Raw genomic sequence first — 17,220 nt, 5'->3', positions numbered from 1 at the left:
CGAACAACTGATCGACATCAGAGTCCGTATATAAATAGACTCTGATCGACATAAAAAAGCCATTTTAATACTCATGAATAGAGCAAATTGTTCTTTTCCAAACACACTGAATCGTGTAATACTGGAATGTTAGGTAATATTACGCATAATAATTCATTACAACTTGTAAATTAACAAACAGAATCACTTGTGTTGATTGTTGTGAAAGGAACATGTGGGCCTACAGCAAAATAAAATGTCAAAGGGTATATTATATCTTCACACAAAAGGGTATACTATATCTTCACACAGATTCACACTTATATTATAATCATACAATATAAAATATGACAAGTGCATTGACAAATATAACAATACCTATATAAAAACATAAAATTAATGATTTATAAAATAAATCGTTTGTCAAATTAAGAGTTTGCCAATCTTCTTGTCTTTCTTTTAATGGCTTTTACAATCTGATCCTTTATTTTCTGAAATGTAAAAATGAGGCATAGAAATACAGCCTTTTACTGTGACTGAAAATACAGTGAATGACAATGCTCTAACTCTTACTCACATCTATATTCTTACTGACGTTGTAATACATGAGCTCACGTAGTTGATCAAACTGGTAAGGTGTGTTGGAAAAGTTGATTGTTTTGAATGAAGTACCCTCACCAAAGACGGGGAAATCATTGAACCATCTGCTGTCTGTTTCAATAATGACAGTAATAAGTTGGTTATTTATTTAATAAATCATATTACACAAACTCAAATAATCGTTTTGCAGCCCCTTCGTAATGGCAAGTTTCCCTTTTATGTTACAATTGTGTTGTTGCAGACACTTTAAATAATAAGATAAAACTAACCTACCACAGTGTAGTTTAAAGTTTTACCTGGGGGATCCTGAGTTGATTTAGGTTCATAATTTCTTAATTTACGAAACTCCTTATTACAAAGTGTAAACCACATAACAGTTGGGCAATCATCGCCATCACTTTCAAATATCAACAATTCTTGAGGTTCCTTGGTGGCTAAAGCTTCACTGTTAACTGGAGGAAATCTCACACCATCAATTCCAGATCTTGCCCATGCTAATAACAAAGGCTACAGTGGAAAATAGTTATTCTTATTAAGCATGTAGGATTTAACATATAAGTTACAAAGCTACTGATACGTTTGGAAAAATAAAAAAAATGTGCAGAAAGGGAAAGGCAAATAGTCAGAAAATACAAACCAAAAACAAGATTCTTTTATTTTTACACCTTTTTAATTTAAACAGGTCTAAATTGTTATTAGATTTTACTAACACACTTTGATTTCTTACCATGTAATCAAATTCCTCATCTGATTCGTAAGCATTGAAATCCATTACGAGTACAAGGTCTGGGGTTCTTCTATCATCCATAACAGCATTGGTGCATACGTTTTGTACAATGCCTGTTGTAATGGGAATATTTTAACACTTTCTTATAACATGGAAGACATTTTGTTTGTTTTACTTGTACGGTGGTAAAGATTATGTATATTAATATGAATAGGATTTTTGTGACATTACAGCTAGACAATGATTGATAATGACATCATATTTTACCTGCATCACATATATCTATGACATCATTATCAGTACAAATAGTTCCACCAATAAAGTTTGTACTTAAATTCTCGGCCACCTCAGCTTGTCTTACATCTACAAATAGACAAATCACCATTAATAACAAGACAGCTGCAACACAGATTTTTATAGAATCATTTTTTACTTATGTTGTCTCCCCAAGCAACAAGCTTTTAACAACTGTCTTTTGCCATTACCCCCCATTTTTTACCACTAGTATTTTCACTTTTAAATAATAACCTTACCTTCACGACCGAGAAGACAAAATAAAGTCCATCCTCAAACACACAACATAACATACACACCTTTCATTTCTGCTTGTCCTAGCCTATGTAGCTCAAGATTTCCAAGATTTTTTACAAAGTTTAACATTTTTCCAGTTCGTTCGATCACAGCATTTCGATGATTAAGAATGTTGTAATCTCTGATATAAACATATTGTTTAATGCACATCCTATTTACATTGCTTTATTTGTTTAGCAATGCGATATTAGAATATTAGCATTACATTATTGATAAAACTATCTACTGCTTACAGTCAAGTACATAGCAAAAACATTTGATAGTGAACTTGTCATACTTTCCACTAATATGCCCCTATTCAAGTTGGCAAAGTTAGTTACAACCAGATAATAAAAGTCTAAAAATGATGATTAAGGTTTTCATACCAAAAACACTCCCATTGCAGACGGTGAGACAGGATAAAATAAAATGTATATAAAGTTGATAAAACAAGTCCATTATACCTAATATCCTTCCACAGTTTATAAGGATACAACAAGAAGTCCATCAACCCATCAGTGTTGTCACCTGCTTTCTCCTTGTCTTCTTCTTCCTTTAACTGCAGTATATAGGATAGTTTATAAACATTATGTTGTATTTACGCAAACAGTTATCCAGACATAATGTATTCGCTTACTTAAAGATTACTGTCAAGTTTTAAGGTGAGCATATTTTAAACAGACACATATGATGTATCGCTATTCATACACCTGATGCTCATGGTCAAGCATCAATAAGAAAACGACAGTCGTTATCACACGGGTTTAACACCTCGTGCCAGCTTACGAGTCTCCATGTATGTTACTTTGTGAGTGATTATTTTTTTTGGATTTTTTCATTTTGTTTATGTATGGCCGATAATTTGGACAACCCATTAGTGACCACTGGGTTGGAGCAATTGTCGTTAAGTGTCTTGCCCAAGGACACATACGCCCACAATGGTAGCAGCGACGAGCCTCGAACCCATTACCTAATGGTTACAGGCAGGCGCGCTAACCACTACGCCACGGCGCCGGACAAAATATTTTCACCTTTTTTCTTGCTTCTTCAATTCGAATCAATTCTTTCTCACGAAAAGATTCTTTAAAAATACAAAATTTAAAACAATAAACTTATTTTTATTCCCATCATACTAACCAACAAAGTTAAGAAAATGTTTGCTTGTCTCTCCACCATTTTTGATCAAACTGTTTAGCAAGATTGAAAATGCGCATCCAGTACACCCCATGTAGAAATGAAGGGGTAACTCTGGAGATTCCCTGAGCACAAAACCTTGGTCCCACAGGGAGCCACACTTCTGTGGTTCACTTTCTATGTTATAACCAGGAAAGCTGACAGCATGAGGTGTGTTCTCCATATATGCTATAACGAGGAGAAGGTTGATTAATTGAGAAAAACGTTTTATAATTGTGTTCGGTTGATAATCTACAGCTAGGCATATCAGAGTTAGCCCATTACACTAATAATCAGTTTATGCCTATATAGGTGTTCATACCAATATAAATTTATTGTGAAATTTAAAACCTATCAAGAAGGAAACATATGTTTTTTTTTTCAAATAAAAGAATATTTTTCATTGCATATTTAACCACAAACATTATACTTACGAATCATTTGTCAATCTTATGTTGTATGTTTAATACACAAGAGAAAAAAAGATGCATATACACAAACCATAAAATTCATTTGCAGGTTTTCCATCTTTCAAGCTGGTTGCCACTATTATCGGATAAGGGACTTCCCCATCCTTAACATAGGATTGTAGATCAGAAAGCTTTTTATCAATATTCTGAAATTTAAATATACAAGGATTATTATAAACGAATGTAACTTGCTTCATCCAGTTTGCCACGGCTCCGCACAGAAAGTAATATAAATTTACCCAATCCAAACAAATGGCATTTTTTAATTAGTACAACAGTATTCTGCAAATATTTTGGGCACTTTGGTTTTTTCAATCCTGCTAAATAACCTGAATGAATGTTAAAGTTGAATTCAAGGGAGTAAACCTTTCTGGTTAGAAGAGCTTTTCCAAGAGTGTAGCCAAAGAAATCAACAAAAGTGGTTGGTTCGCCATACTTGTGTTTCAAAGAGGAATATTCTGAGCTGAAAATATTGAGTGTAATACATTTTGCCCAACTGTGTTTTACATATAGGCCTAGTATTTAAAATTATTAAAAATGATTTATTTCAATACTGAGGTGCTGAAGGCATTTAAATGTAAACTTCAGAAGAAATAATTTATATTTATATTTAATGGGTCCCAAATGCACCAGCATCATGGGTCAGAACTCTTTACAGGTTAATGCATTACTTGTTACAACTGTACATCGTAATATTCACCCTCAACCACTACAAGAACTGGATTCTATTTTTCAACCGGATCCTAGTTAGCATATTCAAATTTTGCATTAGGCCTACCTGTTTCGTCATATCATATGATGGTGCATGTCGTGCGGTGCATGACTAATAAAACTTCAAATGCTAATTACTCACTTGGTGTACAGACTTATAATTCATATTAACAACATCGTTGGATTGTTATCTTACTGGTAAAGCCCTATGTGCGCAGCATCGATAAAAAATTTGTAGAGACTATGACTCATTGACTCTCTCAGTTCTTCGTGGAATTTTAGCTGATTATCGACGTTCATTCCTTCGCGACCGTAAGCGCTGCTTAGATACCTATACACAAGAAACCACAAAGTATGCGTTAGATAGGATACCGCTTAGTTAGCAAGTAAATCCAATATTTCCTAGTCGCGTGTTTACCAATTACCAACGCTATTTTAAAGTCGTTACCATACCGTGATATAGTTCTTTAAATATTAGTTGTTTACAACTAAAAGAGACAGGAAACATAAGAATAAAAACATGTTCCATCTTACCCCATTATACCGTTTGTCGTAACTCATAAGCGAGCTGAAATGCAACACTCCTGTTTAACGACTGTCGTTACCGACCAGGCAAGCAAGAATGAGTATAAATGTCAATCATTCATGCATTTAAAGTTTAAATTTTAAACGAATCGTGTTATCTCGGATGCTAGTTCATATAACATCGAGCTGAGTACACTAAAATATTCTTTTTCGCGAAATCTCACCAGCCAGATCCAGATAAACCAGATACGTAAGTTAATGCATCGAGCAACCCAGCATCCCGTATCGCATCCATCGCTCCTGCCATTCCAATCATTGCTCTATACCCCCCGCCTGACCCAACCATAGAAATCACTGGAGGCTCCTGGAACAAATTATTTTGTTTCATCTTTTGAGATGTTAGGTTCAGCAAAAACCATATTCGCAGGTCATGGTTTAAAATCATTCATATTAACATGAGGTACACAGGCAATGTATAGTAAAGTGGAGAAAGATGGGACACCTTCTTATTCTGCTTTCTCGTCGCATTTGGTAGTAAACCAATTTATTCAAAGAATAAAACCATGTCCTTACCACTTACATATAGACTGCTGTAACTTGTATAAAAGACAATCAGGATATTTGAATATTATGTGCTAAAGGTATCCCTCCCGACTCTCCGACTCTACTATACACATATAGTAGAGAAGGGTAATATGGGACACCTTCAGCACATAATATCCTGATCGTATTTTAAACAATTAACAACGCTTTATTGAAGTCCCGAGGATATGGTTTTATGATTCTTTGACTTTTTTATGTTTACTAGTAAATTGGACGAGAAAAAAGAACGAAAAGATGTCCCATCTTCCCCCACCCTACTATATATACCTACAGACAGGTGCAATGTGGTTTAGTCCCAACAAATAGAGTATAAACTTGTTTGAGGCTTATGTGGTATGCTTGCGCAGGATGTTCATTGCATGGCAGTTTTACATTCTTTTGAATGAACGCACGTGATTTATCTACGCGTTGCAGGACGACAACAGTCTTATAACACAGATATTTTGTTTCATGCACCTTGTAAGAACACATACCACCATAGTGGCAATATACCGTCTGTGCGAGCGTAACCCTTAGGTCATCACGGAGCCTAGCGCGACTGTCGTTTCATAACCTTCTTTTACGTTTACTTTACTGTATCGGGGAGACAAAACAAAAGTTACTATGTAAGTCCGTTAAATTTAAAGCCTATAAGTGTAACTCATTTAACTCACGCTGCTTCTTTCAGATGACCCGAGTTCCGGAAATAATTGCTCCAAAGCTCTGTTCACTTTAACAAATCTTTTCTCTCGGAATTTGAGCTCCTTCTCGTTCAAACCTGTTTGATCAAAACTAAGATCGCGATCAGACCTGAAAAAATCGCTATTACATGTTTAAATGAATAAATTACATTTATTGTTCTTTTTCAGATTACAGGCAGAGATGCTGATACTCGTCGGGTGACCTATTTTACAACCAATTTTTCTCGTGACCGCTTAGGAGTTGCCATATGTAATTTTGTGGATGTTTGCATTGAAAAAATACCTGACGATAAAGCTGACTTCTATATCCAGTTCTCCACCCGCCTGAAAATACAAATGAATTATAAGGCTTCGTTCTTACAATTGAAGAGTTAGAATAACTGACCTGTTTATATAGGATTTTAAGAAATAAGAAAAAGTAATATTTCATGTAATATTTAAAGTGCCTTCACACACACACACACACACAATTTTACAATATAGATCTTACTAAAACTTAAACGCTGGAAACTTACTTTTGAAAAATTGATCGTAAGATCTTCAGTGTTCCCGATAGATAAAGGGATTACTACTTTGCCTGCAATCTTGCGGAAAAAACAGTTTTCTCCAGACATTTCAATCTAAACGAATTGGTAACTAATGTATAATGTTACTGATGCTTAGATATAGTAGGGTGGGGGAAGATGGGACACCTTTAATACATAATATCCAAATAGCCCGATCGTGTTTTAAACAATTAACAACGGTCTGTGGAAGTCGTGAGGATACGGTTTTATAATTCATTGAATGTTCTTAGTTTACTACCAAATGGAAAGAGAGGACTAAACGAAAATGTGTCCCATCTTCCCCCACCCTACTATAAATTACAAATCCATTTGCTTGGTTCCACAGGTAAAATGTACTAACTAACCGAAAGTTATGGTAGCGTTTAGGTGTTTTTGCGAAATTGAATCCATCATCTTGGATACATACGTCGCCAAAAACTTACGCCGCAAAAAAACGGCACTGCTGCAAAACCCTAGTGAAATCTTGCCGAAAAACAGACAAGTATTTGAATAAAATTAACGTTTATACCGGAGAAAAAATAAAGATTATAACATAATGCTTAGCAGATTATTAATACATACAATGAGTGTTGTTTCAGTTTTATCAGCAGGAAGAACGAATTGAAAAGTTTCATTTATTTTTCCTTCTGTTGTTTCGCATTTGTGTACAGTCGTATATTGATTGTTGCGGCCAAGGTCGGGACAGGAGATAACGAACTCCGGAACAAAGCGTAACACTAAAATGGTGGGTTATAAATATAGTGAAGTTTCCAAAGCCTTTGTGTATAGGCTAGGCTATACACAAAAGTAGGTTGGGGGAAGATGGTAAATGTTTCATTTAAACTATATAACCATTCCCTTATTGTAAAAGAGCATTTGTTGTAAATATAATTTTGTAGAAACTTATAATGTGCTTACGGGAGTTCATCTTATACTACACGTTATTGGAAATACATTAAGCTTATTTTTACATAAATAAAACACGTAGCACGCAAAGCTAGATATTTTAAAAATAAATGCACTTCTAACAAAATAAACTTTCCTTACATTTCCCAAGACAGTAGGATATTGATATCTTTCTATAAGCCTTCAGCACAACTCTTACTACAGCAGCTGGTGCGATTCCCTTTAAAGGTTGATAAACATAAATATGGTATTGGGCGTAAAATTAAAATATCAGTATAGTTCCGAACAGAGCGACATTTTGGCCCGAAAAATAAAAGAGGAGTTTGCATGGTACCGCTGCATCGTGTAATGTGTAATGGCCACATTCCCACATGGGTCGTATATGGCCTATACGTATATAGTCTTATATAGTCTTATTGTTATACGTCATACTCTAGGGATGTCTTTTGTTGCTTGGCAAAGGAAGTGGTTTATCAAAGTTTTTACCAGAAAACATTTTTAGCTATATAGACAAAGTTTGTGATGTATGTCGATAGTTTTGTTAAGAATTCAAAGTTTGTATTGTGTTTATGACCTACTGCAGTGTATTGTAGGATAATCTATGTAGTCTTAATGTGGACCTAAAATAACTATAGCAAACAACGAATTGGGGATGAATGAAGTCATTAGTAATATAACACCGTAAGTTAAACACGCTTCCTTTAATGCAACCCATCCATTCATCACTATATAAAGAACACCGTTTAGTTTTAGTGTCAAGTGAACGCGATAACAAGACGGTGTTAATTACATTTGATCTTTGTTCCATAAATCTGGCCCTGATGTGGCAGTCTGCTCATATTATTGGACGTTTATCGCTGCATAATAACAGAATGCACATATAGTGACATACATATATATATATAACACGTAGCAAATAAAAGCATGAAAAAACAAGGTACTTTAGTGGTACTACAATTGGTGTGGTTTTTGATTAACTTGGAGAATTTTAAAACCTGTTATTCTATACCTCGGCATCAACTTGTCTATCCACTGCGGACCCAAAGTCTTCCATTTTTCGTCAGACTTTCGTCTCTGCTTTATTCGCTCGTTGATGTTTTGTATTTATACTTGGACAAGCGAAAAGAATATTTACCGCCAAATTTGCAGTAATTTTTGTATAAGAAAAGAAGATAAAATAATCTACAAAATATATATTTTATTTGAATATATTTATGAAAAGAATTTAATACAGAACTGCATAAAAAGTATAAATAATGTAACATAAATCTCACTTAATTTTTTAACTCTGTAGTCCCTCATTGAAAAAACTAATACGTAATTAAAAAATTATAGTATATAGGGTGGGGTAAGATGGGACAGGTTTTTATTCTCGTCCCATTTTGGTATAGTAAAAAGAGAATATAAAAATTATACCACCGTAGCTCCGCGACTCTAAAAGAGCTTGTTAACTGTTAAAAGCGCCAACCAGGAAACATCGGTTTTACTGCTAACGGTATAACTCATCTTAGCCCGTAGTGCTATATGTGATGTAGGCCAACTAATTTTATCGCTCTGAGCTTTTACAAATAGGTCACGAAGAAAATTGTTTAAACGCAGCTATATCCTCAATCTTATGTCCCATACTCATGCAGTTTTATGTTTCTGGCGCTTAGAGTTACAGATACTATCTATAAACATAACACTCCGGGTAAAAGCATTTAGCGCCAACAGTAAACTCTATCCTGGGAAACGACCTACCACAACTCCTCCGTTCTATTTTACACCGTACTAACAACAAGCGCTACCTAACAAGCCTATAAGCAAAAACAGAATGACTAAGTTAGCTTTTTCAATCGCCGGCATGGAATTCCCTTCGACGCTGATTGTCATATCCTCTTCTCGAAACGTTAAAAGCGTTTTCTACATTTTGCAACGCATCAACATCCGTATTGTGACGCAAAGGGTAATACCTGAATATGATTCTATTGTTAAAGAACGTTCCAACAGCGAACCTGCTGACGTTGTGTTGTTATTCATCAAGCTGCCTTCCATCTATGGTTGCGGCATGTATAACATATTTGCAAGCGACGTAACTACTAAACATTTAGTCTTTTAATTGGCTGGGGGAAATATCTATTTTAATTGTTTGGCCTGTCAGTTCATTGCCAAATCATTGTGATTTTTTAAACTGGGTTTAAGTTTATTTGTCTCTTCGGTTGTAGAAATGAAGAATAGTATATATATTATATGCAAAAACGAAAAGACGAAATATAAAGGCGAAACGATATTCGTAATAGCACTGCTGTTAACATAGTACTGTATTGTGGGGTAAGATAGAACAACACCTTTAGCTCTTTGTTTAATATACCAAATGGGAGGACAAAATAGAATGAAGAGGTTTCCCATCTTCCCCCACACTACTACGTAGATTTTTTAACGTTACCATTAATTGCTACAACTTTGTTTCAGACACGATACGACGAAACGCAAATATCGAAGGGCGATGCAGCCATCTTTGTATTTAGGTCTGAGTTCGTATGAACTCAGGATATCTCTAATTTTGAGTTACCAACATATTTATTGGTACAGTTTTGTGAGTGGTAAATATGAACATAGCATATTTATTTTGTTTTTTTTTAAAAACTCCCTAAAACAATTTTCTCCTAGTATGCTTCTATTCTGCGTTTTAAAATTTCTAAATAAGTGCAGTGCGATGTGTTTTTTTAAGGCTGGCAAGCAATACTACCATAGCATGAGACCAAACACGGTGTAAATGAGACCATACATGAGCGCCAATTCGAGACCAATCGGGTAACCAATATCGTACATATTACATACTTTGTTTACATCAAGTCATCTTCAGTAAGTCAGAAATTAATTTAATAAATTAAACTTACGATTTGTGGGGTGATATAGCGTTGGCTCAGGTGGAATACGCAGAAGTTTTATATATATATTGGAAACTGTACAGGTATTGATAATGTTTGTAGGTCGTTTTACTGCATGGTCCTGTCCTGTGCTGTCATTGTCGTTTTCCCACTTAAATACTTTAAGTAAATATGAGTTAAAATGAAGTTTACATTCATACTAAACAATAAATAAATATTATTAAACAATGAAAGGCAACTTAAATTTGCAAACTTTTCATTAGATGCCTTATTATATTAGTTCTAAGCTACGGTTTCTTTAACTGTATTTTTACTTCAGATTCATTCATCAAATCATGTACATGAAATAGGGTAGTAGGCAATATTTGTAAAAATAAATCAGAATGTCATTGCCAACTACGGGGAATGGTTTGTCATCTTCCCAATCCAGCGCACCGGCAATGTTTACCCAGAGTAACCAACGTGTCTTACAACCTCCTGCTTTATCTATTATGGGGTTCAGGGGGATGCCCCCAATGCCCCACCACCCCCAATTCGTCATGAACTCACAAGGAGGAATGATCCAGTTACCCCATGGGTTAATGGTCCCCGGTTCTGAGGCCCCTACTGTTCCAACATCAAATCCAGCCATGGCGTCCCGATTTTCAGCAGATAGATTGCCGGTATGTATGTTCTTAAGTTTCTAATTGGCATAGTGGTTACCTTGCATGCCTCTTATCAAGAGGTTACAGGTTCAAGGCTCATAGCTGCTACCATTGTGGGCGTATGTGTTCTTGAGCAAAACAGAAAATGGGAGAGTATTGTTTCCCTGTTTTTTTAATAATAACACCTGTCAAAACAAAAATTACTCTACCGTTAAAACAAAGATTGTTTGACTGAACGTACAACTGCGCTCTTGGCAGTAAATTAAATCAAAATGTACTAAATATCATCAATGTTAATGGGGAATATTTAAGTAAATTGTTTATTACACAATGTTATGAGCAAAAGTATGCTTGTAATGTTAAGGTCATAATTGGGAAGTTCTGGATTCTAACAATGCTTTAAACCAGCTACATCCTGTTGAAAAACCTGTAGGCGTAACAAGTAAACCAGGTTAATACCTTATCCTTATTTAAGGTGAAAAGTGCACAAGTCCCACACAATTATATATAAATAGATTAAATTGTGTTTTTATAATCTCGAATGTTTATAAATAACAGGTAGGTGGAATCAATGGTTCTATTTCACCCCAACAGATTCCAGACAGCAGTTCAGGAAGTCAAGCTGGTAAGCAATATATCGCTGTGTAAAGTAACAATGTTTCGTGGAAATTTCACTCACTGTAGTAAACAATACCAAGAAGAATGTTGCAACTAACGTCCTCGTAACATTTGTAAACAGTTGTCATCATGTTATTATAAAACCTTTAATTCAATCTGTGTCATGTAGGTTTAAAAAAATAAGCCACTAGTTTCCTAAGTCAATAAATGTTGACGCATTACAAATATTTATGTTTAAGCAATAAAAGAGCAAGGACCCTGTGTAGTAAACATGTATACTACTGCATTACTATGTGCTGAGATTCTACAACTCTCAGTACAAAATAAGTTTACCAAACCAATTGGTTTAGAATTACACCCAAGTTTCTTGCTATTACTGCCATCACACTGGAAACATATGGCAAAACAATCATTTTGCTTACATTCTACTTTGTAGGTGGGAACCCAATGTCTTTTGGAAACATAACTGTCAAACAAGAAATGGGTCAAGGGTCTATGGTTCCACTCCAGTACCCACAACTTTCATCAACAGAAAACATGGGAACAAATATGTTTTCTGTGTCCAGTAGTGGAGTTCCATTGTCAAAACATATCTGTGCAGTGTGTGGAGATCGCGCATCTGGGAAGCATTATGGAGTATATAGCTGTGAAGGGTGCAAAGGTATGAATGCTTGTTCATTATGTATAAATGCACGTGTTGAGACTTAAGACATCCACTCCACGTATATTATGAAGTTCACAGCAGTCAAACAGTATTGTTGGTATCAATATTTAAGTAATGGATTGGCATACAAAATAATATCAAACATATTTTGCTTTACAATAGAAATGCAGCTGCATTTTATTAAATGTGTATTTTAAAAACTACAATCAAACATTTTTTTAAGGATTTTTTAAAAGAACTGTTCGAAAGTATTTGACGTACACTTGTAGAGATGACAAGGATTGTATTATTGATAAGCGGCAAAGAAACCGCTGTCAGTATTGTAGATACCAGAAGTGTATAACGATGGGCATGAAAAAAGAAGGTGAGTTGGTATTATGATGTCATAATAGTAAACTGTCATCTACATACTGTTGTGTCATAATGCCGGTTGGTAAGGTCAATGAGTTTGTTGCGGTTCATGGTAAGTTTAAACACAAGGAACCAACATGATTTTTATAATTAAAAAGTAATGCAATACTTTATATTGTGGGTTAGGAAATTACAAATGTTTTTAGTAATGGTGAATAATCAAATTATTAGCACAACACAAAATTATGTTAATAAAATGTTTTTTTTCATTCCCCTAATAGTTTTAGATTTGTTTGCCATTGCCATTGGTCTAAAGGGTTTAAACCTATTCCATTGTATGCGATAGGCAGACAATGTACTTTTTAATACAGACAAATATACAAGGAGAATATTTGAATAGCGATATTGTTCATTAATCACTTCCCTATTGACCTTTGTGCCTGGATGAACTTAATATTTTCCCGGTATATTATCACATAGCTTGAACATTAAATCATCATTATAATAATAAGTGGGAAACCAATAGAATTAGCACAAGTCCCATGTTATACACTGTACCAATGGCTTTAGCTTTATTTAATGTGATGTCTATTCACCACAAGTGAAGCTAACATTAGTTTTAAGAAATAACTTGCACATCAGATATAAGTTTTTTTTTAATAAAGGTATATTGTGTACGTCTCATGTTTTTAAAAGTAAAAGGTTGTAAGTTGAGAGTTGACTATTCTTAATTCTGTTTGAATGTGGATATTGTTATATCTGATCATCCTGATGTATCATTGATATTATCAGTAGCTCGTGTATCATGAAATCCCATAAGCCAATTCTGTATGGGTGATGTCCTATAGCAAGATACGGAAGGGTCTTGGTATTTGGCCAAAGATATTATCCAACCTTTCAGCAAAAGTATTCTCTGTATTAATTAAGGCTCTCATCCCAGTCAAAACAACCAAAGCTACCCCAATGTCAAAGTTACCTTGTCTGTTTTCTATTGTATCTGGGTGAGGTCCTTTGGGATTTATGCCATATTTGGCTCATTACCCCGTGACACGCCTGTTAAGTTGGATGATAAATTTTTGTGACTAAATTCCCGTTCACGAAGCGGTTTCCTCTTCCCCAGCTGTCCAGGAGGAACGACAGAAGAATCGTGAGCAAGATGAGTGTCATGGTGATGGAGGACATGATGACATGCCTGTAGATAAAATACTTCAAGCAGAATTGGCATCAGATCCAAAAATGGAGGAACTAATAAACATGCAGGAGGTAGTGGGTTGTTTTATCTTCTACAGAAGTTTGTTTTGCATTACAAAGAATCTTTTAGGATAAAATGTTTGGCACCAAACTTGGGGTTGTACTGTTGTAGGGTAGGCCTATTTTGAGATTTCTACTCTGCATTTCAAATATACATTATATCCAATGAGACGCAATTTGTTTCACAGGATTGTGGGTTAACTATCACTTGCATTTTTCTGTCTATCTATGAATGGCAGATATCATATTACAGACTCCACTACTTTAAAGTGGCTTTAGAGTGAGATTTGCTGCTGCAATCAATTATTCTTGTATGATGTCATACAAGATTATTGTTAATAAATAATGTAACACATTGTCATGGGATTAAAAATGCAAAGAACACTAAACATGTAAATGTGTTCATAAATCATTCAACAACCCCCAAAGTAGATTCCATACATTGTATCCACAGCCGATAGACACAAGCGTGTGCAAAGCCGCTGATCATCAACTGTTTACATTGGTAGAGTGGGCCAAGCGAGTGCCTATGTTTGGTACATTGCCATTGGATGACCAGGTCACGCTACTGAGAGCAGGTCTGTGGGTTTTTACTTTTTATCTTGTTAAACTGGTCAGTTTATGCTCTTTATTAAGTTTTCACCACTGTTGGATTGAATTGTTTTACAAAAATAGTAAACAAACAAGACAGTATGAAGCCCTTTATTCTATTTGGGTAAGGATATCCTATGGCGAGGCACGTCATGGGACCTAGGATTTAGTCCAGAGTTGCATCATTACCCGAAGTTAATATTCCACACTGCTTATATAAATAATGTTGCATTAGTTATTATACAATAACATTTATTTTCCCATAAACTTTAACTACAGGATGGAATGAACTTCTGATCGCTTCATTCAGTCATCGGAGCATCGAGATCCCTGATGGCATCATCCTTGCTTCCGGACTCCGAGTTTATCGGCAGAGTGCTCACTCTGCGGGGGTGGGAGCAATATTTGATCGAGTTTTGACGGAATTAATTGCTAAGATGAGAGACATGTCAATGGATAGAACGGAGCTTGGATGTCTTAGAGCGATTGTTCTGTTTAACCCAGGTAAATATGTGTTGAGTACAACTGTGAGCTTTTGTATAAGAAGGGATTAAGTGTATTTCATACAAAATATGTCTTATTATAATGAGTGTTTTTGCAATTTTGGACTGTGAGCTTTTTATAGATGTGCCTACAGAGATGTACTATTTTTAGCATTTTGAAAAAAGGTTAGCACATATAAACTAGGTGTAGGTGCATCTTAAAACTTACATGTATGAAAGTGTGATTGCTAATGCTGCTTTACTTGTAATGACATACATGTGTGTAGAGGATTAGTAATTAAGATGTGTCAAGTAAAACGTGACATCAGATTGCTGTTTATGAAACTTAAACTGGACTGAACCTAAAGTTGACACGAGTTCGTTTGTATTTCAGAGAAAATTCTTGTCTTCCTCCTATTAGTTGTCTACATACCAAACATTCATGAATGCTTATTAATTCGGTTGTTTTGAAAGTATTTTAAATGTGTGTAATTATTGTCTTTGGCAAATACCATTAATTTGTAACCGAAAGATTAAAATCTTTGGCATGTTTGTGCTGCAGTCTTGACTATATAACTTGTGTATTATCATTGATTCATATTAGAAGGTATTTGCATTTTAAGGATTTAATTTTATTACTGATTTGTAACTTGTCTGGGAGTTTTTGTAACCATCATATAGTTGCGTGGACATCACTTAAATACATTTAGATGTTGAATGATATAATGAAGAAAATCTTTCAACGACTCATCTCGTATAAATAAGCAGTGTGTTACTGTGTTTCGATGTTTCGTCTGCGAACTCTTGCAAGAAGAAACTCATTTACGTTAATGACTCTTGCGGGTTGGCAGACGAAATGCCGAAATACTCTATGATTTTTTTTTATACCAGATGAGCCATTGGGAAGTTATTTACATTATGCCTGGTAGCAAAAGTAACAGAATATAATGAAGTATTATCTCATGTTACAGATGCAAAAGACTTGACAGATCCAGCTTACATTGAAACATTAAGAGAAAAGGTTTATGCATCGCTGGAGGTTTATTGCAAATCTAAATATCCTGACCAAGCTGGAAGGTTAGAATGTCTGTTATGTGTCTGGTGTTAACATATATTATACGCAAAGTACATGTAGCATGGTTATGGTCAAGTTATAAAATTTCTGCCTTCTTATACACCAGACACACCTTATGCTCACTGTCGAGTTATAACATGGACTTTTTTAGATTTGCAAAGCTTCTTCTTCGACTCCCAGCCCTGCGCTCTATCGGCCTCAAGTGTCTTGAGCATCTTTTCTTTTTCAAGTTGATCGGCAACACTCCAATTGATCAGTTCCTCATGGATAAGCTGGCTCCCCATGACACGGAAGCTACAAGCTCCCCATCCACACAAGCCACACAGAACAATGACATTAACCTCGCTGGCGTCGCCAACCTGTGATGTCACCACTGATGATGTCATCAATTGTGACGTCACGGTCGACGCAGGGAAAAAGCTCGTGGTCGATGTAAATATGGAACAATGCGACTTTCTGGCATAGATTGTGTCGTCATAAGCACGGGAGACGTCACAGGTTATGAAAGTTCAATTTCATAAAGTTTCGTGTATTACTACGTCATCAGACGTTTGTTACGTCACAGCTGCTTCGGGTGCAATCATGCGTGTGGAGAGTTTTATTCTTAAGTGCCTGCTTACGTCATCACATGTTTAACCCTTGACCCAGTAAAGAGATTTTCTGTAAAACGAAAATAAACAACCTTTCCATCCTTTTTAATTTGGGTTTGAAACTTTTGCTTCGGTTGTACAGAGCTTCTGCAATATACGCGTTCGTATTTATTTCCATCTCCGTGGCGACCTCTACCGGCCAACATACGTCGGATATTATTTTCAACGATTGAACGGTTTTATTATTACGTCACAATAAAAAATTTGACAGATGTTACGATGTGGTGTTTTGTAACAATGGGTTTCTGCTTATTTTCTTCATCAATCAATTCACAGAAGTCCGAAGTTCGCGTTCAGTTTCGCGGTCATATTTACTTGTCCATCAAAAACAAGTTGTTCGATCAAAAGTGGTTGCACATACATGATGAACAACATACTGTGTATTAAGTAGGCCATGCATGCACCAAACGATGCGCTTGTAGAACTAAGCTTCGAGTATGAACAGCAAAAACCGTAAATCGGTTTTAACTAGTTTTGGCAGTGGAAGACGCGGTATGAGCAACATGTAAGCTTCACATCACATACAGTTATACTT

General features: G+C 35.4%; 2 protein-coding genes across 7 annotated transcripts; one reads left to right on the top strand and one right to left on the bottom strand.

The window, feature by feature from the left end:
- Positions 1-45: 45 nt before the first annotated feature.
- Positions 46-8,691, bottom strand: LOC149730714 (cytosolic phospholipase A2-like). 4 transcript variants are annotated; one of them, XM_089884449.1, is made up of 19 exons: positions 8,499-8,691; positions 7,631-7,709; positions 7,166-7,320; positions 6,554-6,658; positions 6,322-6,362; positions 6,012-6,147; positions 4,980-5,119; positions 4,427-4,561; positions 3,886-3,982; positions 3,551-3,665; positions 3,014-3,238; positions 2,908-2,957; positions 2,341-2,435; positions 1,900-2,018; positions 1,574-1,669; positions 1,307-1,419; positions 876-1,086; positions 557-690; positions 46-470 (listed from the first exon to the last, which is right to left on the bottom strand). In XM_089884449.1, exons 1-19 carry the CDS (start codon positions 8,541-8,543, stop codon positions 408-410), a joined length of 2,154 nt encoding a protein of 717 aa, XP_089740575.1. In that variant the 5' UTR covers positions 8,544-8,691; the 3' UTR covers positions 46-407. The 4 variants fall into 4 exon arrangements, 2 of the variants coding, with proteins under 2 accessions (XP_089740575.1, XP_089740576.1); XR_016385669.1 differs by lacking the exon at positions 46-470 and having other exon boundaries at positions 876-1,073; XR_016385670.1 differs by lacking the exon at positions 46-470 and having other exon boundaries at positions 947-1,073.
- Positions 8,692-10,312: 1,621 nt separating this feature from the next.
- LOC149730713 (retinoic acid receptor RXR-alpha-B-like) lies at positions 10,313-16,902 on the top strand. 3 transcript variants are annotated; one of them, XM_089884460.1, is made up of 10 exons: positions 10,313-10,442; positions 10,679-11,021; positions 11,562-11,628; positions 12,058-12,282; positions 12,509-12,649; positions 13,739-13,899; positions 14,342-14,465; positions 14,758-14,982; positions 15,932-16,037; positions 16,187-16,902. In XM_089884460.1, the coding sequence occupies exons 2-10, from the start codon at positions 10,743-10,745 to the stop codon at positions 16,398-16,400; spliced, it is 1,542 nt and encodes a 513-aa protein (XP_089740586.1). In that variant the 5' UTR covers positions 10,313-10,442; positions 10,679-10,742; the 3' UTR covers positions 16,401-16,902. The 3 variants fall into 3 exon arrangements, with proteins under 3 accessions (XP_089740586.1, XP_089740588.1, XP_089740587.1); XM_089884461.1 differs by having other exon boundaries at positions 10,322-10,442; positions 13,757-13,899; XM_089884462.1 differs by lacking the exons at positions 15,932-16,037; positions 16,187-16,902 and adding an exon at positions 15,355-15,874 and having other exon boundaries at positions 10,316-10,442.
- The last annotated feature ends 318 nt before the right edge of the window (positions 16,903-17,220 follow it).

This window comes from Ciona robusta, chromosome 9, assembly GCF_009617815.1.
Source record: "Ciona robusta chromosome 9, ASM961781v2".
In the NCBI taxonomy this organism is placed as follows: Eukaryota; Metazoa; Chordata; class Ascidiacea; order Phlebobranchia; family Cionidae; genus Ciona; species Ciona robusta.
The sequence above is the reverse complement of the archived record's forward strand: the minus strand, read 5'-3'. Positions and strand labels throughout refer to the sequence as shown.